This window comes from Mercurialis annua, linkage group LG8, assembly GCF_937616625.2.
Source record: "Mercurialis annua linkage group LG8, ddMerAnnu1.2, whole genome shotgun sequence".
Classification (NCBI taxonomy): Eukaryota; Viridiplantae; Streptophyta; class Magnoliopsida; order Malpighiales; family Euphorbiaceae; genus Mercurialis; species Mercurialis annua.
Genome location: NC_065577.1, coordinates 42,940,330 through 42,966,754, shown reverse-complemented (window position 1 = coordinate 42,966,754; position 26,425 = coordinate 42,940,330). Strand labels below are relative to the sequence as shown.

General features: G+C 30.5%; 2 protein-coding genes across 3 annotated transcripts; both read left to right on the top strand.

The window, feature by feature from the left end:
- Positions 1–3,889: 3,889 nt before the first annotated feature.
- Positions 3,890–6,161, top strand: LOC126659664 (uncharacterized). 2 transcript variants are annotated; one of them, XM_050352982.2, is made up of 2 exons: positions 3,890–4,765; positions 6,034–6,161. In XM_050352982.2, exon 1 carries the CDS (start codon positions 4,048–4,050, stop codon positions 4,762–4,764), a length of 717 nt encoding a protein of 238 aa, XP_050208939.1. In that variant the 5' UTR covers positions 3,890–4,047; the 3' UTR covers position 4,765; positions 6,034–6,161. The 2 variants fall into 2 exon arrangements, with proteins under 2 accessions (XP_050208939.1, XP_050208937.1); XM_050352980.2 differs by having other exon boundaries at positions 3,890–4,787.
- Positions 6,162–23,726: 17,565 nt separating this feature from the next.
- LOC126659812 (LOB domain-containing protein 15) lies at positions 23,727–25,661 on the top strand. Its single transcript, XM_050353141.2, has 3 exons — positions 23,727–24,080; positions 24,167–24,431; positions 24,917–25,661. The coding sequence occupies exons 1-3, from the start codon at positions 24,067–24,069 to the stop codon at positions 25,295–25,297; spliced, it is 660 nt and encodes a 219-aa protein (XP_050209098.1). The 5' UTR covers positions 23,727–24,066; the 3' UTR covers positions 25,298–25,661.
- The last annotated feature ends 764 nt before the right edge of the window (positions 25,662–26,425 follow it).

Here is a 26,425-nt window from a genome sequence, read left to right as displayed (position 1 = left end):
AGTTTATATTTAGAATAAATAAATAATTTTTTATAATAATACAAAAGTTAAGAATAATACAAAAGTTAAAAAAATGATGAAAATGTAAAGTTTGATAGATAATTTAATATATTTTTTGAATTTATCTTTATTTATATATGGACTAGTTTATCATAAGAAAAATTAAGAGACTAAACAATTGCTTATTGTATTTGTGAGAGAAATTAATCGCACGACTTTAATAAAATTTTGTCCAACGCACATATACTATTAGAACGATAGTTCATGGATTATATAATAATGTTCTTAATTTCTTTGATTCAATTTTATGGTAGGTGCGATCAAATTAATTTATTAATAACATACATTAACTTTTGTAAAAAAAAATCTAATGGTGTCAAAAAATAAAACTTTTTCAATTTTTTGAAAATATATTCAAATCCTTCAAAAGTTATAAATCTATTATAATTTGACAAATTTATTGTAAACCTATCCATTTTATAAAATTTGATTTGATTATACTTACCTGGGGCAGTAGATGTTTCAAGGGTTGGTCCCGTAATAAAACGTGTTATTGCTGATTACTTCTTCTCTGTTCCTTCTTCTCCTTTTTCTTTAGCCTGACAATGGCAATTGAATATGTGAAGTTTTTTTTTAAAAAATTGAATAGAAAAAGAGTTGTCAATTGGAATGCACATGATTCGAATAAATCAATTTTGAAAAATATCAAATTGATTATAAAACATTGAATAGATTTTCAACGAATTAGACAAATTGGAATAAATTTATAATTTTTAAAAGTTTTAATATAGTTTCAAATAGTGAAATTTTTTTTGGGTTAATTGCAAATTAAATCACGAATTTTACCTAATTCGCAATTACAACACGAACTTTAAAACTTGGCAATGCCAGTAACTAACTTTCATTTTTTGGCAAATTGGTACACCTATCTAAAAAAACACTAATGTGAACATTGTAATGTACTGCCATATGTCGTTGCATGATTGGTCAGTGTATCAATTTGCTAAAAAATAAAAATTGGTTACTGACATTGTCAAGTTTAAATTCGTGTTATAATTGCAAATTAGAGTAAAGTTTGTAATTTAATTTGCAATTAATTCCTTTTTAATACCATGAGAAGGAAAAATATATATTCACATGTTAATATTGGCATATAAATATACATATCTAACAACTTAAATGAAGCATGCCAAAATTAATTTAATATTATAGAATTACTCTTAAACAATGAAACAAATAAAATAAATCCTCCATGCTCATTAAATATGCAGCACTGATATATCCCTATCTTTCTGAGGACGTAGCATTTGATGAGCTTCGAGTAATCTGAAATCCATCGTGCTGTTCTTAATGAGCCTGCATTGTTAGTATCAACTGATTTCTCATGCATGACACCCTCACCCACATCAAACTAAATGAATAAATGTTCAAATAATCATCACATATCTCAATACTTGTGCCTCAAGGAAAATATAGCTGAATTAATAATCTAAGTTAATTTTTCTAAAAAATTAAAATAAATTAAAATTTATTCTCCAAAAATATAGACTAATAATAATATATAGGGTAAATTACATATAAAATCACCATCTTTACACGAATTCTCAAAAATAACACGACCTTTAAAACGTGTCAATTCAAAGCATCACCTTTCATTTCTTTTCAAAAATAATATGGGCACGTTTTTTGATAAAAATTTTATGACTTGGACGCCTGATGGGAGTGTCACGTGTCATGCCACGTCAGCAAAAACGCCACTAAAAATGTGCCCGTGTTATTTTTGAAAAGAAATGAAAAGTGATGCCCTGAATTGCCGCGTTTTAAAGGTCGTGTTAATTTTACAATTCCGTGTAAAGGTGGTGATTTTATATGTAATTAACTCTAATATATATACACTCTCAATGTAGGCATTGTAAATAATGGCCTATATTATAAGAAATAAAAACTTTATTCTAATAATAAGGCTAATATCCTTAAAAACTATACCTTTATTTTTTTTCAATAACACCATGACCTTTTAATTTCGTCAATTGCACCCTATTTCGTATTTTTATATTGCAATAGCACCCTAAAATTTAACTCTTTTCATTTGGATAAAATTCAAAACAAATTCTTTATATTTTTTTGAAATTCTAAATGTCTTATAATATTTTAAATTATATATAATAAAAAAAATATAAATAAATTAAATAAAACGTCACCGCCTTCCTTCGGACTCGCCGCTCTCCGTCACCGGTCTTCCATCGGAGACGAGTTGCTCATCTTCCATGGAAGACCAAATATGCTGGTCTTCTTTTGGGGAAGACGAGCTTGTCATCCCCATGGAAGACAAGCATGTCATCCCCATGGAAGACGAGCAAATCTCTTCTTCCTCAAGGAAAACGAGATCGTCTTCTCCAAAGAAGACTAGCAAATTTGCTGGTCTTCTTTGGGTAAAACAATTTGGTCTTCTCTAAGGAAGACGAGCTGCTGCTGGTCTTCCATTGAAGATGAGCAGCTCGTCTTCGGTGGAATTAGACCGGAGACGGAGAGCGGTGAGTGATGGCAGATGGTGGATTTCGTTTTAAATATTTATTTAATTGAATTAAATAATTAATTATACATGTACTTAGTTAATTTTTTTATTTAGGATTTATTTAAAAAAATTTAAGTTAAGAAATTTATTTGAATTTGTCCAAGTAAAAAAGGTATAAAATGGTCCTTAAATTTGATTGTTTTATAAAATTTGATCCTTATAATATTAAAACGGATTAATTACATATAAAATCATAACTTTTGCACTAAGTTTCAAAAATAATATGACCTTTAAAACGTGCCAATCATAGACACCACCTTTTATTTATTTTCAATTTCAGCATGGACGTATTTTTTGGTGAACTTTCACTAACTTGGACACCCTATGCGTCTGCCACGTGCCATGCCACGTCAGCAAAAATACTATTAAAAATTGCCGATGTTATTTTTGAAAAGAAACGAAAGGTGGTGTCTATGATTGACACGTTTTAAAGTCATGTTATTTTTGAAATTTGGTGCAAATGTCATGATTTTATATGTAATTAACCCTAATAAAATTATCTATTTTTTTTAATTTAGTGTGCTATTGAAACGTAAAAATACAAAATAAGGTGCAATCGACGAAATTATAAAATCGGAGTGCTATTAAAAAAAAAGTAAAACTCGGTAGTTTTTTTTTAGTATTAGCCTAGTAATAACTATGAAGCAAAGTTTAACACGACCGTCCATTATCCACCCCCAGAAAACTTATTTTTGTGTTAGAGAATCTTTTTCATAATTATTGATGTAAAAATAAAAGCAGGACCAGAAAAAAAGGAAAAGCAAACGTGAGTATGAAATAGATTAATTGAGCAGCCTTACTCGATCGGATGCGAAGAAAGGACCACAACATTTATATTGCATTGCTCATCTCTAACCAAATTCCTTGCTTCTCAACTGTTCCATTAAATTTCAGAGGCTCAAAATTATGTCCACGTTTACCCCTTCAATATCATCATCTTTCCAACACCAAAGATATATTATCACATTTATAATATGTTTGCTGGAAATTAATATTGTCACATATTGATCAACTTTTTTTTAATTTAATTAATTTATCATAAAAATTAATTTAAATTTGTAATATGTTTATGTTGTTCAATTACATTATTCATCTTTTCTATTTGTCTGTAAATATAATTAATATAAATCATAAAATTACTATTTTTAATTTTGTTATAACTTATTATCCTTTTTAAATTACAATATTCTGAAACTTTCATATTGAATATTATGCAATCATACTACTATAATTTAAACACATGACAATAATTATTGTTTATTCTATGCATTATTATTGTTAGCCTTAAATCCCTCCCCATTAAGAACCTTAACTAAGATGCAGTCCATGATGGACCTACTCATCTATAAAGAGATAGAACATTAAATACTCTTATTCTATTCTTAATCACCTTCATTTACGGATCTTGAATCTTCACATTTCCAAACCCAAGAACCCTCACTCTCAAGCAAACTCATAATTCAAGAATCAAGATGCTAAGTTGTTATAATGAAGAAGAACAAGAACTGAAAAATCAAGAAATGAAAAATCAAGAAACCCTAGAAACCCTAGAAATCAAGAAAGATGAGAAGTTTTTTACAAGAATCATGTCTAAAGAAACTTCAATGGCGAATTCTTCATGTAGAGTCTATTATGGAGGTTCTTCTGGTTCGATTCCATTTACTTGGGAATCAAGACCAGGTACTCCTAAACATTCATTTTCTCATCATGGTTCTAATATTCCGCCATTAACTCCACCTCCTTCTTATTACTCAAACTCAAAATCAAGATCCATCAACAAAGAACATCATAAACCTAATCTTTTTTACACTATTTTGCCTAAACTTATTCTAGCTAAGAATAAATCTTGTCATGTATCACATTCATCTTCAATGTCTTCTTCTTCTACTACTACTACGACGAGGACAACCTCGTCATCGTCTTGGTCATCGTTCCGTTCATCTCCGGCCACTGTTTTGAGCAAGAACTCGAAACTGAGTAAAAATAATTATCCGTGTTTTGTTTGTTCGAGATCGGCTATGATTCATTGCGGAGTTGATGATGATATTGATGAGTGTGAGCATGGTTCAAGATTAGGTTATGGAGATAAGAATAAAGATTTGAATGGTTGCTATATAATGAAGAATATGAAGAATGTGTTGTTGTTCATTTTAGGGCATGGAAATGGATCAAGCAAAGCAAATTTTTAAGGTGCTTTCTTAATTATTGATAGGTACTCTCCTATGGTGTTGATAATTACTTTTAAGTAGACAAATGTGTTTTCTCTTTGTTTTTTTTTGGCATAATGATCTAAAAATTTAAACGTGTTCTTATCAATTATAATTAAATATTTTAATTTCATTAATTAAATATTGAATTGAAGGGTTTTATTTCGGTTGTAGTTAAATTTCCTCTACATAATCAATTGAGTTTGATTTCGCTCACGTGAGTTATTGAATAATTGAATTTTTTCGATTTTACTTTTATTTTTTATTCAATCGAGTGGATTTGTTTCAATAACCACCATTCAATGATTTTCATGTTGGTAAAATTATGCTTAGTTTTATTAAGAAAAATTTGGTTATAACTGAAGTAAAATTATTTAAATTAGACTTCAATTGAAAAGATTAAAGAATTTGATTAGAATTGATGAAGAAGTCAAATATTTAGATTTTCTTTTGGGTCATATTCTCTCTTTTTTTTCATTTGTTTTGGATGTTGATTTACTATTAACATTAAATATCGGCTGTGGGGTTTTATTTGATTTTAGAAAGTAGTAATTGAGACAGAGTGGTTGTTGTCCAAGAAGTTCCAAGTTGTATTCTTAATTAGATGCAATAAATGTTTAATTGTAGAATCTTTCATTTCGAATCAAATTCGGAACACTCATTTCTTTTCAAACGTACATGCTTGTATTAATATTTGATTTAGATTGGTGCTTCAATTTATAGAAAAAAATGCACATACCTGCAAAATTGAGTGGTAATTTTGTCTCAAATAATGAAAAAGGGTGAATTTGTTGCTATTTTCTTAGATAGTAAATTAATTACGAGGGAATGTAAGTGTAATTCTAGATTTTACCAAATCAACAATGCGTAGCAATGTGTTTTTAGGAGTAGAGTGGAGGAAAAGTACTCTAAGTAGACTGTTTTTCGAACTAGATTAAACGAAAAATTCTCATTTGGTTATGATAATTAAAAATTATTGGCTTATATATATATTAATGTCTAGAAAGTTCTATTTAGGTTAATGATTTTATTTTAAAATTCAACTTTTATAATCAATTTAATTCACAAATGATAAAAATTAAATCAAGAACAACACATTTTAGAATCAATTAGAAAAATATATAATTATATTTATCAAATCGATAATTAATTAAATATTTTTTGTAGTATGATTTTTTTAATTTTTTTTTATTGAATGATACTTGAGTTAAATTCTATTAAACCAAATTGAATGAAACCTTACATTTATAGAAGGGACAAGAATGGAGCATCAAGATTTGGAGGGAAGATAGCTAGGAAGTAGAGAAAGGCATTGATGAGAGATATAGAGCGACACTAATATTCTATGTGCTCCCATTAATATGTTTGCTTTGCCTTTACTATTCACCTACTCATATTAATTTATGGAGTATTAAATTTTGATGTGCCAAATTTAGAACAAAGGATAAATTCACCCCCTCAATTTAGCACAGAATATCAAAAAAACCCAACTTCGTCAAACAGATTCAAAAAAACCCGGCTAATAATCAAACATGACACTCAAATTTAGGAGATCCTATCACAAAATCCCTAAACTTTCAAAAGCATCACTAAACCCCCTAAATTTTATCTAATGGGCCAGTAAACCTTTTTTACCTCAAAACCGCCTCAAACTACCCAAAAATGACCAATGAGCTTTAACTCAAATGGTATAAGTGCTAAACAGAAAACTGCTAGGTCGTGAGTTCATTTCCTCTCACAAGCGCTCCCCCTCTCCAAATTATCAAAAAGAAACTACCCAAAAATTACCAAAAATATCCCTGAAGTCATAAAAAAAATCAAATAAACTCCATTTAATCAAATCTAATCACACTAATCCAACCAATCAATCAAATCAAACATAAACCAATCATCCAACCAAATCAAATTTAAATCACTTTATCCACCCAACTAAATTAAATTATTCAACAAAAAACCGCTACCCACCTCCACCACCATTTTCTTTCCACCGCCACCCATTCATCACCAAAATATAAATCCGTCCAAAAATTAAATAAATAATTAAAATAATTTTTTACGTATTAAATAATTAAATAAATTATTATTTATTTCTTAAGAATAATTTTTTAATTTTTTTAAATCGGACAGGTGAATAAACCCACTGTGGTGGGTATGTTCATCGGAAAACAAACAATCATTTTTGAAAAGACCCTCCGGTGGGTCTATTCAAATTTGAACAGACCTCCACGGCGTGGTGGGTGAGACCGGTCCTATTTAAAAAATAAAAAAATTATTTTTAAAAAAATAAATAATAATTTATTTAATTATCTAATATGTAAAAATATTACTCCCTCCGTCCCGTTTAAGAAGTCCCATATTCTATTTTGGGATGTCCCATTTAAAAAGTCTCATTACTATTTTTAGAGTATTTTTCCATTGAATACCCTATTTTACCCTTATTTTAGTTATCTTAAAAGAGTTCTATGGAAAATTCCACTATCATTAATAGGGGCAAAATATGAAAAAACATGAAAACACAAGAATAATTAATGTTTTCTTAATCTTTGTGTAAAGTCAAATGGGACTTCTAAAATGGGACGGAGGGAGTATTTAATTATTTTAATTATTGTTTAGTTTTTGGACGGATTTTTTCCGACGATGGATGGATGGCGGTGGCCGGAAAAAGGTGGTGAAGGTTTTAGGTTGAGTTAGTTGGGTGGATAAATTGATTTAGGTCTGATTTGGTTGGATAGTTAGTCTATGTTTGATTTAATTGGTTGGTTAGGTTAGTGTGTTTAGTTTTGGTTAGATGAGGTTAGTTTGATTTTTTTATGACTTTAGGAGTATTTTAAGTCATTTTTTTGAATAGGGGCGGTTTTGGAGCAAAAGAGGTTTACTGATCCATTAGGTAAATTTTTGGTGGTTTAATGATGCTTTTGAAAGTTTAGGGGATTTTGTGGTAGGACCTCTAAATTGGAATGCCGCAGTTGATTATTAGCCAAAAAACTCAAAAGTTCGTAAAATCGGTTAAAACACTTTTCTAATGCAAAAAGAGTGTGATTGATAATTTGACCTAAATAAACCTAATTAATAACTTAATTAATCTAATTAAACTTAATTAATATAACCTCTAATTAACCTAACCAAATTCAGTAAAAGAGGTTTTAGGAACATTAAAAGAGACTTTAATGTTCAAGTTATATATTTTTTTTATGAATAACAAAACGGATCCGTCCTCCGGGGTACCTACACACAACTAGAAAACAGAAGGCATAAGGAATTTCAGTGGGGTCATCGAAATTCGCTCCGACACTCAAATAATAATTTAGTGGAGAAAAAAGAATAAGAGAAAGAAGAAGACGTTTATATTATGAGAAAAGAGTAGTACCTTTAACCATGCAAACCTTTATCGTGTTGTACTTTTTTTCTTCTTCTGGTCCCTATTTTCTGTTATATTTACATGGCATGTTTTTCCGCATTTGGCGCAGTTTGTTAAGTGCGTCTAGTGGAGAACATTCTTTTTGTACTTGTTAGAGAATCTTCTATGCTCCCAAAAAATCAGTTACATATGGGTGCAATCTTGTTATTACAGGCTGCATTAAGTGATGTATCTTGACTTATGTGATTCATGGATATTCCGAGATCGTAGATATGATTTTGTAGCTCGGTGTCCTAAGATTTGTTGGCCTGACTTTCGAACACTGGCTCGAGGTGCTTGTTTACTGAGATACGACCTCGATCTTCATAGCTCAGTAACCTCTGATTTACTGGTCTATTCTTTAGACACTGGCCCGGGTTACTAGTTGGCCGAGGTACGACTTTATTCTTTGTAGTTCGGTGACCCTTCTAAACTCTAGATCAGTAGTTTGCTTGACTTAGCAACACTTACTTTCGACGAGGTTGCTTCGCCCCTTTGAGATGTTATTACTACCTTATCAGTTATGAAACAAAAAGATAAAAAAATGATATAGTAAAATATCACTAAAAATAGTTTAATTAGAATTTTATCTTAAAAGAGATATATATATATATGAGGTCTATGATATATATGACGCTTCTTATTAATTTCTACTAGCAAAATGGCCAAGCGTTACTTTGGCTATTTATCAAGATTTTATAGTTTTATATATCATGAATTATAACGTGTTTCGTAATTTTAATATGAAATTTTAATTTATTAATATTAGACACCAATTTTTAAAATTTTGCAATTCGAACCACCATTTAATTTTTATTGTTGTTGGGGACGGCGAAACAATGTCTATTCAGACCTCTTCGTCATTATTTTTTGACGAAAAATTATTCGGTGTTTTGGATTTTAAAAAAATGATAGTTGTTGAATTAAATTTTCAAAATCTAAAGTTCGTATTAAAATAACAAACACACTAAAATTTATGTATATTTTTTTTAAATAAGTCATTTACCAATTATAAAATACTTTCTCCGTCCACAATTGTTACTGATTTAGGTTTACACATATTAAAAAAATTAGTTATTTTAATTTAGATTACACAAATTGTATATAATATTCTTATTAAATATTTTTTCAATTTTTTTTACTTGTCCATTAAGTTAAAATTGTACATGAAAGTTGACATTTTATTTTAAATTATTAGTATAATTATTATAACGCTATTATTAATAATTTCTTTGTAATCATGTACTGATTCATTAAAAAGGGATAATCATACGCAGTGACGAACACAGACTTTTTTCTCAGGGGGGTCCAAATTAAAAACGAAGATGAAAATTATATGGTAATAAACAAAAAATATAATTTAATAATTAGTTATATTAAAAAATTATAAATTAATAAAAGTATTACAATATTTTTTTCTTTCTTATATCTTTTGAAATTGTTTTAAATAATTCCATATAAAAACTTAATATTTAAAAATTCAATTGCTTAATAGCATCCAATGAACTTTATCGTATAAAAAACTTGTTCACCGGATGTTAATTTACAAAACAAATGTAGCACATCGAATTATGGTCCACCGAAAAAACAAAACATATTGTTAAGTATATCATATAAACTTAAATTTTATTTGTAAATAACATAAATTTTATATATTAAGTTAAATGACAAGTAAATTTGAAAGTTTATAAATATGATTACCAATAAATTAATTTTGATGATAATTAAGTTACTAACCAAAAAATATATACCATTCATTTTAAACTAAAAAGAGAGTTTTTTTTTGCTTTTTAAACACGTAGATAGTATTAAGTTTACTTTTGATATATTTTTTAATAATAATTAAATATTCACTTTTACTAATATTGATCAAATATGAAGAGTTATGTGTTGACAAATCACACAAATTATAACACTTGGAATATATTTGAGGTTGTTGCATAAATCATCAGTATATTGCTTTTCTTTTTATAGAACAAATTTTTTGTTTGAAATTCCAGGGGGGTCCAATGACCCCCTTGGTCCCTTACTGTGTCTGTCGCTGATCATACTCTCCACCAAGGGTCAAATTCTTCTTATGAACGGCATTACATATGATTATTCCTTCTCGTTCTTTCCTACCTTCTCAAAGTATTATCATTAACGGCAATGTGGATTATATTTTTTTATAGAGGCATTGAAATTCAAGATCATATTTTCTTACATTGCATTTTTGCAAAAAAGAACAAATGGTGTATAGTTCTACAGAAGATGGGTTTGGCTTGGGTTTTACCGTCTACTTTTGAAGATTTTTTGTTTCAATGGATTGATATTGTTCCGAATGGCAGTGTAAAGATACTAATTGGATTATTTTCATTCAGAAAATATGGAAATGTTGCAATAGAAAAAAAAATTGACAATTAGGATTCATCTGCGGACGATGTCATATTCCGTTACTTCACCAAGGCGGGTTTTTATTATAAGAGTACTCATCCTTTTTTTGTTTATTCGGGTATAAACTTATTTAGAAATCCGGACATTATTTTTTTTCGTTAGCTTACCCTCTTTAGGGTTGTAGCTTTCTTGACACTTTTTCTTGTTATTTGTTGTTTTTTAGGGTTTAAATAAAGATTTGATTCATAAAAAAAATTGGTAAATATATACATTTACTACCACTTATTTGTAGCAAACTGATTCACCGATTAAAAACCGATAAATGACTGTTAATACAAAAGCTGAAAATTGTTACCAATAACCACATCGGTGATATAAAAATATTATTTTGTATAGTTATGTACAACTGAGCAAAAACAAAACCAATTAGATAATTTGAACTCAGGTTGATTATTAAGAAATCAGTTTCATGTGAATAATATAAAATATGGTTTTCAGTTTTTATTTAGTTTTTATCATCAGCTAACCAATAACTAACCGAAAAACCAAACTTTAAAATAATGTTTTTTTATTAAGATATATTAACATAAATAATAAATAATAATTCAATACAGTATTTTTAACATATCGATGATATATCAATAAATTTTAACCTCTAGTTTCATATCGGCAATCTTCATCGGAGATACAATCGGTTATCTATTTGACAAAAAATAATAATTAAAATACACATTTATTAATTTTTTAAAAAATATATTTAAATTATAAAAATAATGAATAAATTGTAACTTTATATGGCATTAACCCATATTATAAACACAATGATTTTATTAATTTTGGTTATGTAATCTTAAGTAAATAATTTTAATAATATATTAATTTTCTTTTACAAAAAATCTTAATAGCTTAAAAGATACTCCTTAAGAATTATAATGGAAATTTGTTTAGGTAAAAAGAAATACTATTGAAAAAAAAAAACTAACTCCTAATGAGATTCATAAACACTATACAGTAGAAATTTCACAAATTTATGCTTAGTCAATGCCAATACGTGCCCCAGACATATGCATAAAGCATTTGACGATTTTTTTATATCTAACCTTAGCTAAGATGATGTCACTTACCTAGAGAATGTAAAATTGTTGTTTTATTCAAACTTTTGGTTTACTCATATGAAGTGGATGAGGCCGTTTCATTAATTATGAGGTTATCAATACTGCCGTTTTGATGAAATATTATGTCGTTATGCATCCATGTCGTTTGTACACTATACAGTAGAAATTTCACAAATTTATGCTTAGTCAATGCCAATACGTGCCCTAGACGTAAGCATAAAGTATTTGACGATTCTTTTATATCTAACCTTAGCTAAGATGATGTCACTTACCTAGAGAATGTAAAATTATTGTTTTATTCAAACTTTTGGTTAACTCATAGGAAGTGGATGATGCCGTTTCATTAATTATAAGGTTATCAGTACTGCCGTTTTGATGAAATATTATGTCGTTATGCATCCATGTCGTTTGTACACTATATAGTAGAAATTTGGCTGAATACATAGTTTGACCCCTGAACTTGTACCCTTTTACCCATCTAACCTCCAAACTTAACGTCTCACCTATCGAACCCCTGAACTTGTTAAATAATCCGATTTGACCCCCGAACTTGATAAATACGTAAACATTTAACCCCTCCGTACACAATTTCTTCTAGAACGTTTCAAGTGATAGGTGGACACGAAGGGTTCAATACTTACTTATTTATCAAGTTCAGGGGTTAAATCGGATTATTTAACAACTTCAGAGGTTCGATAGGTGAGACGTTAAATTTAGGGATTAGATGGGTAAAAGGGTACAAGTTCAGGGGTCAAATTATGTATTAAGCCGTAGAAATTTCACAAATTTATGCTTAGTCAATGTCAATACGTGCCCCAGACGTATGCATAAAGCATTTGACGATTCTTTTATATCTAACTTTAGCTAAGATGATGTCACTTACCTAGAGAATGTAAAATTGTTGTTTTATTCAAACTTTTGGTTTACTCATAGGAAGTGGATGAGGCCGTTTCATTAATTATGAGGTTATCAATACTGCCGTTTTGATGAAATATTATGTCGTTATGCATCCATATCGTTTGTTCCTTAGCTTTAATGTATACTATAATACTGATGTTGAGTTGTTTTTTGAAAAAAAAAACATGTGAGACAGAGTGGTGCAGGGATGCTTCTAATGTGTCTATAAATCTTTATGGTTCCTTTTAATTTTTCTAAACAGTTATAATATATTTGGAAGAAGAGAAGATAAAATAAAAAAATGTGTTTGTAAAATAAAATAAAAGAAATAAAGAAAATTAAGGGTTATTTTTAATTTTTTCATGTTTGTAAAAGTAAAATAATGTAAAGTATGAATTTATTAGAAAAAATTAGTTGAAAAAAATCACCGTTTCTCTAATATCCTAAATTCTAAATTGACGATTTGATATATGGGGGTTAAAAAGAATTTTTCACCCATCCAAAATTCAAACCTCATATATTAAACTTTTGTTTTTTCAAATACAAGTTGGATGTTACTAGCCTATGCCAATTCTTACTAACCCTCATCAATTCTTAAATTCAAAGAAGATGTGTATGCTTATTTTGATTATTGGCTTAATTTAAGTTTGAGCTTCATTTTTTTTTTTGAAAACTAGACTTTCATTAATCAACAGCCAAGATATCGGCCAGTACAAGATTTTGAAACTTATGGGGGATATAATCCCTCCATGTACAACTCTTCACATTAGAAGCTAAAGCTTCTTTAGCTAAGCAGTGAGCAAGGGAATTAGCACCCCTAGGACAATGAGAGAAACGAATGCACTCCTCCCTACTAGCTAAAGCTAAACAATCAGCCACTATTAATCCCACATCATTACATAGCCCCTTGTGATTAGCGAAAGCTTCTATTACAACTTTTGAATCAGATTTTAACTCAAAAGGAATTAGGTTAGCTTTCTTGGCTATGCAAATACCTTCTCGGATCGCAGCCGCTTCCCCTGCATCCACAGCACTATTTCCTTCGTGATTTTTAAAGCCAGCTGCATGAACTTTGCCTGTTGAGTCTCTTATTATGAATCCCGTGCTGAACTTTCTTGCATTCCTGTCAAAAGCTGCATCTACATTAATGCAGAAGGTTCATGGGTCAGGTGGCACCCATCTTTTGTCATTGCTAGTGTTATCTTTCCCCATGGTATGTGGCTGCAACATTCTTCCCTTAGCTCCACCATTTCTGTACTCCTCCACGTAGCAAACTGCCCACTCTATAGTCTGCTCCATCGGTTTCGGGGGAGACCCAAACAGGGTGCAATTTCTGTTATTCCAGATAACCCACATCATGACAGAAAACACACTGAAAGTCTCTTTTGTGAGACAGTGGAACCCTTTGAGCAGCAAATCCTTCATGTTCCAGTCCTTTCTGGGATTTAGCACGCCAGAGAACTCCCATTTGTCCCACACCACGCCTACTTCTTTACAAAACCAGAGAGCATGCAGCAGATCTTCGTTGTTTCTGTTGCAGCGGTGGCAAGAACTATCAATTTGCATCCCTCGCTGGATTAGGCTTGACTTGACAGGCAACCAGTTATTAAAGCACCTCCACAAAAAAACTCTCACTTTTGGAGGAATGGGGAGGCTCCACATGAACTTCCACCACTTGGAGTTGCTTGTAGTGTCTGAGCCCGTTGGCTCTCCTTTTAGATCCATTGCCACCCTATAGCCACTTCTAACATTGAAGATTCCCTTCTTGTCATAATGCCATCTCCACGCGTCCACCTGCTCAGACACAGACAGAGGTATAGATAAGATACACGCAGCATCTTCTTTATTAAAGGCTTTAGTGATTAAATCTCTATTCCACCTGCCTTGTTCAGAAATCAGGTCCTTTACCCACAAATTTTTATCTAAGTTAGGTCTACCATATAGCATAAAGGTCTTTTCTCTGGGTAACCACTTATCTAGGTAAACCTTTATTTTCTCCCCATTTCCTACACGCCACCTTAACCCTGCCTCCAGCACGTCCCGGCCCCAAATGATACTTCTCCAAGTGAAAGAGGCTCGTCTTGGAACCTTGGCTTCAAGAAACGTTCCATTAGGGAAGTATCGCTGCTTTAAGATTCTGGACAGCAAGCTTGTAGGTTGAGTCAAAATGCGCCATCCCTGTTTTGCTAGCAGGCTACGGTTAAAACATTGCAAATCCCTGAAACCGAGTCCCCCGTCACACTTGTTTTTGCAAAGACTAGACCATTTAGCCCAATGCATCCTTCGTACCCCATTCGAGCTCCCCCACCAAAACTTGTTGCACATTGCCTCAATTTCCATAAGCAGCGTTTTAGGAAACTGAAAACAATTCATGTAATAATTGGGGATAGCCTGAATAACCGCCTTAAGCATAACTTCTCTTCCTCCACAAGAGAACAGTTTCCCTTTCCACCCTTGAAGCTTACTCCAGATTCTTTCTTTAATAGCCTTCAGGCTATCCTTCTTACTTCTTCCAACCGAAGAGGGCAACCCAAGATACCTTTCGTGACATTGAACTACTTCCATTTGCAGGATGTTTTGAAGTCTCAGCTTCGTACCTGCATCTGTACCCTTCCCAAACGAGATGGCAGACTTCTCATAATTTATGACTTGACCTGAAGCTTTAGCATAACATTCCAGCAGGCCTTTGATCCTGAGACATTCCTCTTCATTAGCCCTTGCAAACAGAAGGCTATCGTCTGCAAAGAACAGATGAGACACCTGACAGGCTCCACCGAAATCTACTCCAGTTAACTCCCCCTTATCCACCGCATCCTTGATGATACTAGATAAACCCTGTGCACAAACAAGAAACATGTAAGGGGACAAAGGGTCCCCTTGCCTAAGCCCCCTTTGAGGGACAACCTCTCCCTTGACACTGCCATTAATCTTAAAGGAGAATTTGACTGAAGAGATACAATTTAAAATTCTGACCACCCATCTGTTGCTAAAACCCAACTTCAGTAACATCGCCTCAATGAAAACCCATTCTACTCTATCATAAGCCTTGGACATGTCAAGTTTCAAAGCAATAGGCCCATTCTTTTTCTTAACAGAGTGCTTAATTTGGTGTATACATTCGAAACCTATAAGTGCATTATCTATAATTTGTCTGCCTGGGACAAACGCACTTTGGGCCTCATCTATCACATTCCCTAAGACTTTCCTAAATCTGTTGGCAATAGCTTTAGAAATGATTTTGTAAATGACGTTACACAGACTAATAGGTCTAAACATACTCATATTAGTTGCAGTTTTGACCTTAGGGAGCAATGCTACTACCGTTTCATTCAAAGCACAAACATTCACATTATCATTTAAGTGTTTTAGACAAACCTTACTGATTTCTGAACCCACCACCGGCCAATATCTCTGAAAGAATAAGGCTGGAAAGCCATCCTTGCCCGGGGCTTTAGTCGGCGACATATCTTTCGTGGCCTTGACTATCTCTTCCATGGTGAAGTCTTTGTCCAGCATCTCATTGTCTGCCCCGCTTACTCTTCTTGGCACTTTATCTGTGACTGCTTCAATCTCCTCTTGCGAGGGGTGAGAAGATTGGAACAGATTTTCGAAATACTTCTGCACAATCGCCTCCACATCTTTAGGTTCTTCCTTCCACACCCCTAAATCATCGTTAAGCCCCCTTATTCTGTTTCTCGCTCTCCTTTTAGAGGCCCTCTGATGGAAGAAACGAGTGTTTTTATCTCCTGCAGACAACCAATCAGCCCTAGCACGTTGCCTCCACATGATCTCTTCTTGGTCTAGCAACTCATTCAATTGCAATTCCACAGTTTTGATTGAATCAAAAGAAACATCATGGTCTAATGATTCTAGCAAAGCTGTCAGCTCATTCTTCTTCCTCTTGATTTTCTCCTTGAGATCCCCAAAAGTGGATTTTCCCCATCTCGCAAAAAATTTCGCACATTTATTTAGTCTACAAGAAATGTCCCCTTCTGAAGCGCTGTTTCTCCATTCATGCTTCACTATTTCCTCAAACTCCTTACTGGTGGTCCATAGCTCCTCGAAATGGAACCTCTTCTTCCCTCTTTGCCCATTTCTATCATCTACTTCCTTCTCATCATTCAGCATTACAATTGGCCTGTGATCTGACCCAGCAAATTCCAGCATCTTAACAGAATGCCTGGGGAAAAGGCGCTGCCATTCTAGATTTATCACGAATCTGTCAAGTTTTTCTGCTATAATCCCTCCTCCCCTATTACCCCACCAGGTGCAGGTCGTATTGTTGCTATCAGCATCAAACAGAAGGTTTACCTCAAGAGCCTCTCTGAAGTTGTTCATTAAGTACCCTGCCCTAGGCCCTCCTCCCTGTTTTTCATCATTACTCAAGATTTCGTTGAAATCGCCTCCGCAGAGCCATGGCCCTTTGATACACATACTTAGTCTCTTGATTATTAACTTAATTCATGGATGGACTTAACCTATTTGTTTTCATGTTTCCAACGTGTTTGATCTTTTTAAAATTTAAATTCGTATAAATATGATCTGAATCCGTTTAATTTTGTATCGTATTATTACATGTCGTGTCAAATGCATAGCGAGCCAGATAGGGGAAAAAAAGAAAAACATGCTATTGTTTTATTCGGACTAACCCTTCGAATTTAATCTGAAATCTTAATCATATTTTATCGTATTAGTACTCAAATCTATCCAACTACTTCTAATTACCACACTAAATTATATTTTTCATAATGTTTATTTATATGATTGGAATGTTTTATACCCCCCTTCCCAATTTTGTCTATCACCTTCGAATTTTAATTAATGTTGTAAAAATATACTTGCACACAACTTGTAGTTGTACCCATGTTTTTGGACCGTTTGAAATGTTCCATTATGGACTTGCTATAACCGTATGTTTGGCCCATGGATTAGCATATAATTAGCCCAGCTAGAGTGGTTTTTTTGGGTACTTGTACTGCTGGGAGACACTGTCGCCACTACTTTAAATCGAGCTGGATAAATTCCATTTAGACGGTAAATTTTAATTTTTAATAAATTGTTTCACATCGAGAGTTCTTTTCATACTTTCAATTAAAGGAAAAAAAACAATTATCATTGCATCTTAGTGTTTTTTTTTCATTAAATATTCCGAGCTAGAATGTATAATGACTAATAACGGTGGGAGGATTATGATTCATGAGGAAATTTATATGATTTTTAGGATTTACAATGAAAAAATCGAGATAATTAAAAAAGTAAAAAGTAAAAAGAAATATGACCGTGATGGTAAATGCCATCCTAAAGGAGTGACTGAGCCATTGAGTTATCCCTAGTCGCCGTAGGGCAGGGGCAGCAGCCCACCCTCGACCCCCGGCCTTTGTCCTTGTTGTTAGGCACCTCTAAAAATTAAATTTTACAACCAATAACAAGATACATTTTTTAATCCAAAGAGAAGGACACAATTTTGTATTGCAACTACAATTTTGACCTACCAAAACAATCACTGTCACACCAACTAAAAAAAGGATTAAAAAGATTTTGATGTAGAAGGCTACAGTAAATGATAGTAACCTTAAATTCCCAAGTTCATGCATAAAAGTAATTAGTAGTTCTTATTTTGTTTAATTATATTTTCAGATTTAGCTAGCTAGAGTTCACCTGGATTTTGACCTTGAAGATTTGAAACGAATGTTTGTGTGGCATATAAAAATGAAAAAAATACAATGGTCATGACAATTCTTGGATCCAAGACTTTGGAAATGTGGGGTTTTGAAGATCATAAGGTGTATATTTTAATATTTTAGGCTTTTAGAGAATAACCGAACCTAACTAGATAATCGAGCCAAATCAATAAATTCGGCTCAATTTGATTTAATAATATCTAAAATTATTTTTTCCGTTCACTTCAGTTTGAACATAAAAGATTATGATTAATGTTTTAGTACAAATTGAACGAACTAAAAAACTTAATTGAATTAAAAATCAACTGAATCGACTGGTTCAACTTGAGAAGAATTACATCTTTTAAATTTATTTAAATACAATTAAAAAATCGGTTCTATTCGGTTCGAACCGGATCGACACTCTCTTAATCCTAATGGTTGTGTTGTGAGACTATACGAATGCATGATCATGTGAGTGAAGTTATGGGTTTTAGTGCAATGAGTTGGGTTGGCAAAGAGAGAACAACGGGGCGACTTGTAAGCCTCAAAATACGGGTCAAACAAGAAACGGATAGTGCTATTTTACTTAGATTTTAAGCAAATTAATAATATTTAATTTCCAATTTAAATATTATTTTATTCCCTCTTTTTCACTACCCACTTTGATTTAACACTTCTCTAAGTATCATTGTCACACCCAAGCAATTACTACTGAAATTTTGATTCATCTTATTCCATGTATCATTTAGGATTTAATTACATACAAAATCCTAAGTTGGAATCAAACTGAGTTTTTTTTTAAATTAAATTGAAAATAAAGTTGATCAAACCAAATTCAATTGAGCTAATCAGATTGGTTGACTTTTCTTGTTTAGTTCGGCTTTTTGAATTTAGATTATACTAAAATTTAATTGGAAATTGTTTATATCCAACATTGAACTGAACCAAAAAAAACAAGTTGTTTTCATATAATCAAATCAAATTGAATCGATGTTTTTATTCGATTTGGTTTAATTATAACACAATCCTAATTTTTGATAGTCTTTAATTAGTATAGGAGATTAACAAACTATGGTAGTAGTTGAAATTAAATCAAAAACAAAAATTGGCAAGATTCTTGAGTTTGAATGCTTTCTATATATGAAAATTGTAGGTGGTATGTCTTATATACCAGCACATGAATCAATCTATCCTTCACAAAATAACCAAATTTGTATCTATAAAAGAAAATCAATTTATCATGAAGGTGTCCAATCTTTTTCTATGAATGTCATAAGCATCGGTGCAATATTAAGGGTGTCAAAATGAATTGTCGGACTGTGTTTGTATCTTATCAACACACTCTCTTGACACGATTAAAATTAACAACAACACGACCTATATAATTAGTCGTGTTAAAATCTTCAACTCTAACACGACATAAATTTTAAACAAGTGACATGACACGACATAATTAACACGATCAGATAAATGAGTAACATAATTAATTAACACAATTACACGATTAACACGGCCAACTTTTAATAAAAATTTCACAAAAGTCTAAAATTCTCACAACCACATTATGTGGCACGCCATATCAGCGCCACATCAGTAAAAGTGTGTGCCAATTGAAAGTTGGACAAAATTAAAACGAAATTCCGCATTTTAGTACAGATTGGATAAAATTGAAAGGTTTGGATTTTGTGAAATTTTCATGAAAGATTTGACCTTTTTACAGTATTTGGTTAAAATTATTATGTTTTGGTTAAAAGGGTAAGGAGGTAATTAGAAGGGGCAATACTTTGTAAATAGGAATAGTAAAACCCAAAATTAGGGGTGGGCAAAAAAACTGGTCAAACCGCAAAACCGAACCGAAACCGTAAAACCGAATGAAAAATATGGTTAACCGGTCCAAGAGTTTAGATTTAGGGTTTGATTTTTGGTTTTTATGATTAATGGTTTAGGTTTTGCAATTTTAAAAACTGCGGTTAATAATATATTTTATATATATATATATATATATATATATGTTTTTAATTATTCAAATAAATATATTTTATAATTTACATATATTAAAATTCTAAACAAAAAAAATATTTAAAAATTATTTATCAATATATTTTTATTTTAGGAGTGTATATATATATATTGAAAGAATTTTATTTTTTTTAATAAAATATGTATATACCTAATTGAAATAGGAATAAATAAAATTTATATTTTAATAGTTAAATAGAATGAAAATTAAAGTTTAATTATTACACTATATTAAAAAATTTATATATAAATTTTATCTTTTTTATATCTAATTTTTTTAATAGTTATATGGTTAAAAACCGCAAAACCGAAAAATCGAACCGTTTTAAATGGTTAACCAATTTAATGGTTAACCATTTAAAATTTTAGGTTTAGGTTTTTAATTTTAAAAACCGAACTATTATGAACCAGTTTATATATTATTCTCGTGAACCAGTTAACCGGTCCATGCGCACCCCTACCCAAAATAAACTCAATAGAGATACACTGTAGAAGAAAAAAAAGAGGGTTATGGGTGATAACGGCGTCGACAAGAAGTCTTAGCAGGACAAAATCAAAAGTTTTTGCTTAAAAACGCTCTTAAAAAAAAGAACCATTCCCTCAAAAAAAAAAAAACAAATTCCACTAAATTCAATAAAAAAAAAAAACAAATTCAATCGTTAAGATCTCTGAAACTGCGATTATACTATTAATTAATTATGTTCATTTTTATTACTTTCATAAACAATTTTCTTTTGATTCTAGATAATAGGTTTTTATTATTTTTAAAATTTATATATAAGTTTAACATTTTGATAAATCATTATTTTTTTTCTCTCATGAGTAAGTGCTAATTAGGAGAGCCAGTAATTAAATGCTTCAAAGTCAATAAGGTGGTTCTATTTAAACGATTGTTCTTGGGTACATGGTACATGAGATTTTCTGAACATTTCAATTAGAAGACGACACCTTCAAAATCTTTCACATTCAGACCAATTTCCACTCGAGTATTATAGGTCTCTTGCAGGAGGCAGATTCTGACCCCAAATTTTAAACGGCTGCATACATAAATAAGGTTCGAACCCGCGGTCTTACTTAAGCCAGGAAAGCGTCTTACCAACTCACCTCACTTAAGCGATTTGAGAGTGTTTTTGAAAACTTGGCAATTTCAATTTCTTATATCTATTACATTTTTGAAAATCGGTGCTAACCATATTTGGCCATTGATCCATCTTCAAGAAGATTAAGAGCTCTATACATTGCGGTTTTTACACGTTGATGCTGATATTATAATGTGAATTATTAATCAGATCCTAGATATGGTATTTTAATGAAATTGAAGTGGATTTTTGACATTGACAAGAAACTAACATGCCCATTTCTATTCAGCTAGGGCTATATATGTAGTCCTTAAAAATTAAAGTATAGCTAGTGATGATGATTACCATCTTATTTTTCACTTCAAAACCCTTAATGGTTTGTTTAAAGTGCATTAACAAAATTTAACATGAACTAAAAATTAATTGCCTCCTCAATATCCCAAAATATATACGAAAGGTTAGCTCCTGATTAGGAAGGAAGCAAAGATCACATGTATGCACAAAGTTTGTTATATATATATATATATATATATATATATATATATATATATATATATATATATATATATATATATATATATATATATATATATATATATCACATATTCTTTTATAGCCAAGTCAGTAAAGGAATAATTAATGATTAAAGTTTGGTTGAATTTTTGAGTAGTATAGGTAGTTGCCTAAAACCATTTGAGTCGGGGAAGCAAATCGATGGATGAATATACCATTAAATTTTTCTAATTAATTGTTTGAAATGAAATGTAAGAGTCTGATCAAAATCAGTAGCTGACACGATGTATAAGAGGTTCAAAATACCATCAACATATTTGATCGTATTTTTATTTTTCATCTGTTCGTTCGAAAGCTCTACAAATGAAGAAATACAATTTGTCTTCTCGCCTTGTAATTTTCAAAAATTGACATACTAAAAATTGCAGAATTATAAATATGCCATTATTGGCACATGATATTTGATTATTTAAATATATAAATATGATATTAGTTGTGTCGATGTTTTGATGATAATGTGCAATAGATACGTGTGTGAACATAGTGTTAATATTAGTTTCAAGCGTGCATATTGTATTAGAAATATTATTAAATATAAGAAAAGAAAATTGTAGTCTTAAAATTTTGTATAGTTTAGAATGAATAATTATTCAATACATTGATCAAACAATAAATTATGTAATTTTTTCTTCTAATTTTTCAATCCAACGTAAATATTATGGATTTGATTTCAATTATGCAAATTCTTGTTGTACCTAAAAAATGGATTTTCATTCCAATTATTAGCATTTGGTTCGATTGTTGTTGGTAGTTGATAGTTGATTGCAGGTATATGCTAACTTATAATTTTGTGAAATTTAAGTAGTTGTTTATATATTAAATAATTAAAAATATTATTTTTCTAATATTTTGTTTTTTTATATAAAAAATAAACTAAAACTATAAAAATTGTTTATTTAAAAGAATTTTTTTGTTTAAGTTAATAATTTTAAAAATTAATTTATTATAGCTGTAATAATTTAATAATTTAAATTTTAAATCATGTCTAAAGAAAAATATAATGTAAAAAATATTTTTAAATGATTTTATATATCATAAAAGTGATATGTTTTAATATAAATAATTTTATATTAATAATTAATAGAATTAAAAAAGTTATTAATTATGAAAAAATTTAAAATAATTTTTTATATCAACAACTGTTTGAAATTCGAAAAAACTAAAACTGCTTGTTTGTATCATCTTAGTCTTATCAATGTTGATAGTTAAAAAGTTTATGATTGACCACTAAACATCTGAATGAAACATCTACAGACTTTTTTTTAATTATAACAATAAAAATAAAAAGTTATTTTAAAATTAAAATTTAGAATCCTGAAATTTGATTATAATAATACCATGCACGAACATTTTAATTTGTAAGAACACCATATTGGCTAAAAAGAAATTTACCTATAATCTAAGAATTGATTGGAAAAAAGTCAAAATGCATTTAAGAACTCACACGTGAGCAAACCAGAAAGATCAGAACTAGCATTTATAATTGAGAAAAGGATATCAAGACCCTTGAATTTGTATCTCTATATCAAACAAACCACTTTAATTTCTTTAAGTTAATTAAATTCCAAAATTTATATATCAAAATCAAATAAATTTTTATTAAACTTTTTAGTTTTAGATTCTAAAATTTATATCTCGGAATCCAAAAAAGTCACTTTATTTGAGGTATACAGATTAGGGTTATTTGACCTAATAACCCAATAGAGTGCGAGATTTAATTGACTGAAAAACTTAAAAGCGATTTAATTTGACTTCGATGTATAAATTCAAAGACCGAATCGACCTTTTTTTTCTCTATCTCATAACCTATAGCCAAACTCATCTCCATTGAATAATTTCTCTCCTTTCTAACTCTAAATCTCTGCAACTTATAATTGCTAAAATCCCCGTACATGAAAGAGTGACCAACAAACAAACAAAAATAAACTTCTCATCATCATCATCATCATCATCATCATCATTTTAGCCCCATTAAATCTTTAAATCCTTTCTATCAATTCTTTAAAATTTCTTTAAATAACAAAACCACCGGTCCACTTTTTTTTATCTTGCCTTTTAAGCACTCTTCAATTCTTCTCTTATATTTATAATAAATTCCCTTCCTTCCAATATTTCTCTCTTTTTTGCCATTTTCATCTCAATTCATGACCTAGAGAGAGCATGCCTGAATGTCCAGAGAAAGGTAAATAAATAATAAAAACTATATACTATAATACCAATCTTAAATATTTTGTTTTTTTGGACTAACCTTAATTTTTGTTGTAATAGGGAGAGATTTGATGATGAGATAGGGAAGAAGATAAAAAGAGAAATAGATGCCTCATCTCATCATCATCAACCAATGGGAAGAAGACACATGTTGGGTCCTCCTGGAACCCTAAATACTATTACTCCTTGTGCTGCTTGTAAGCTTTTGAGAAGAAGATGTGCTCAAGAATGTCCTTTTTCTCCTTATTTTTCCCCTCATGAACCTCAGAAATTTGCTTCTGTTCATAAAGTTTTTGGTGCCAGCAATGTCTCCAAGCTTCTCATGGTAATTCATCAATCAGTAGCAATTCATTTATTTAACATTTTTTCTTCTTAATCTACTCTTGTTTTGTTTTTCTAAGTTGTAAATTTATCATGTTCTTGTTATTGAAGTCAACTAGGTTATGTTGAACGGAAACGGGGATTGAATATTTTTACAGTTACCGAGTTATAGTTTTTATAGAACGGTTATCAATATTCAATCATAAAAACGGAAGGTTACTATATGAATTCAGGCTACTAATCATGACGGTAATAGTTTTCTGTTGCTACATAACTAAATAGACCTTTAGTTTTAGTGAAAATAAAAGTTCGGTTATCAAAATATAGTGAACTTAATATGAAATTACGAAAACAAATAATAGTAAAACAATAATATTTTTATAAAAGTAGGTTATAAATATGAAGTTTTCAAGATTTAGAAGCATTTTCTGAAAACGAAACGTATGATTCGATAAATTTCCGTATTGATGTGAATAAAAATGAATGCAGGAGGTACCGGAAAGTCAGAGAGCAGATGCAGCAAATAGTCTAGTTTATGAGGCAAATGTAAGATTAAGAGATCCAGTTTACGGATGCATGGGTGCAATTTCAGCTTTACAACAGCAAGTTCAATCATTACAAGCTCAACTTAATTCAGTTCGGTCTGAAATTCTCAAATACAAATATATTCCTTTGCTTTCTTCTGGACCTCTCTCTAGTATTACATCAACAACTTCTCCATCACCAATTCCGCCGCCTCCTCCACCGCCACCTCCGCCGCCTCCTTCTTCTCTTCCTCCTACTTCCTCCTCTTTGTATACTCACCGGCAAACTACTCCGGCCGACTACAGTACCATTTCAAGTCATGATGATGTTGCTTTCTTTGGTTAATATTAATTTCTAGTGTCTAAAAGGAAATTACGTACCATTTATTCTCTATTATGAATCATTGATTACAATAAAAATTTGAGGAAGATAATTACTACTGATCATAATTGGATTAATTGTTTTAATTACTGTTGAATTGTTTCATTAAGCTGGATGATTCACTGCCGTTGATTTTTGGGATCATGTTATTCTGTGCCGTTTGATGGAAGGCTCTGAAATGTTGCTTCAAGTTGGGGGAGACAAAAGGTTAGGAACTTGTTAAAGTTTATTTTTTGTTTAACATTTAATTACTATATTAGTTACTGTAATAATCTTTGAATTTCTTCTTTTTTCTAATTCTATATATGAGGTAGATTTTCTTGTTTCATTTTAATAAGTTTTTGTTTGAATTAGTCAACTTTTTTGCTGTCTATGAATTTTGCATTGTGGGAGATAGGGTTAAATATTTTTCTATGCAGCATAAACCATTGTACATGCAGAAACTTATCAGATTGAGATTTTTTTCTTCTGATTATTAACTTTATTATAATTGTTAAGGTCCTATATATGTATAGACCCTTTGACCTAGTTATAATGTATGATCATATATATGATCAGTGAATTTGGTTTAGGGCAATATTATAGCCTCTATTTTGTTTTGAAATAAAAATTGGCTAACATGTGAGAGAGTCTTAGGAAAATTAATTACAATGAACAGAATTGGTCCTTGAAACTAGTAATTAATAAGAAAATACTTTGAATATTAAATGCTAACAGAGTTGAACATGCTACTAATTAAATAGATGATATAAATTGCATTATTGATCAAATGTTCCATATATTTTCTTTGATTTATATTAGAGAATATGAATTTATCTACCCACAAAATGTCTTTTTTTTATATCAAATCTACCGAAATCTTTAAAATTTACTAGTTTAGTCTATCTTCTTTTATTTTTTTATCAAATATATCTATGACTCGTTTTGAACTGCTGTGGAGTAATATTGTTCGTCTATATGTATAAAATTTATCTTACATGGCTTATCGAACCATGTCAGTTCCAGATGAATTGTGGATATATTTAGCAAATTTTTAGATATGATGAACCAAACTAACATGATTTAAAATCGTAGTATATTTAGCAAAAATAT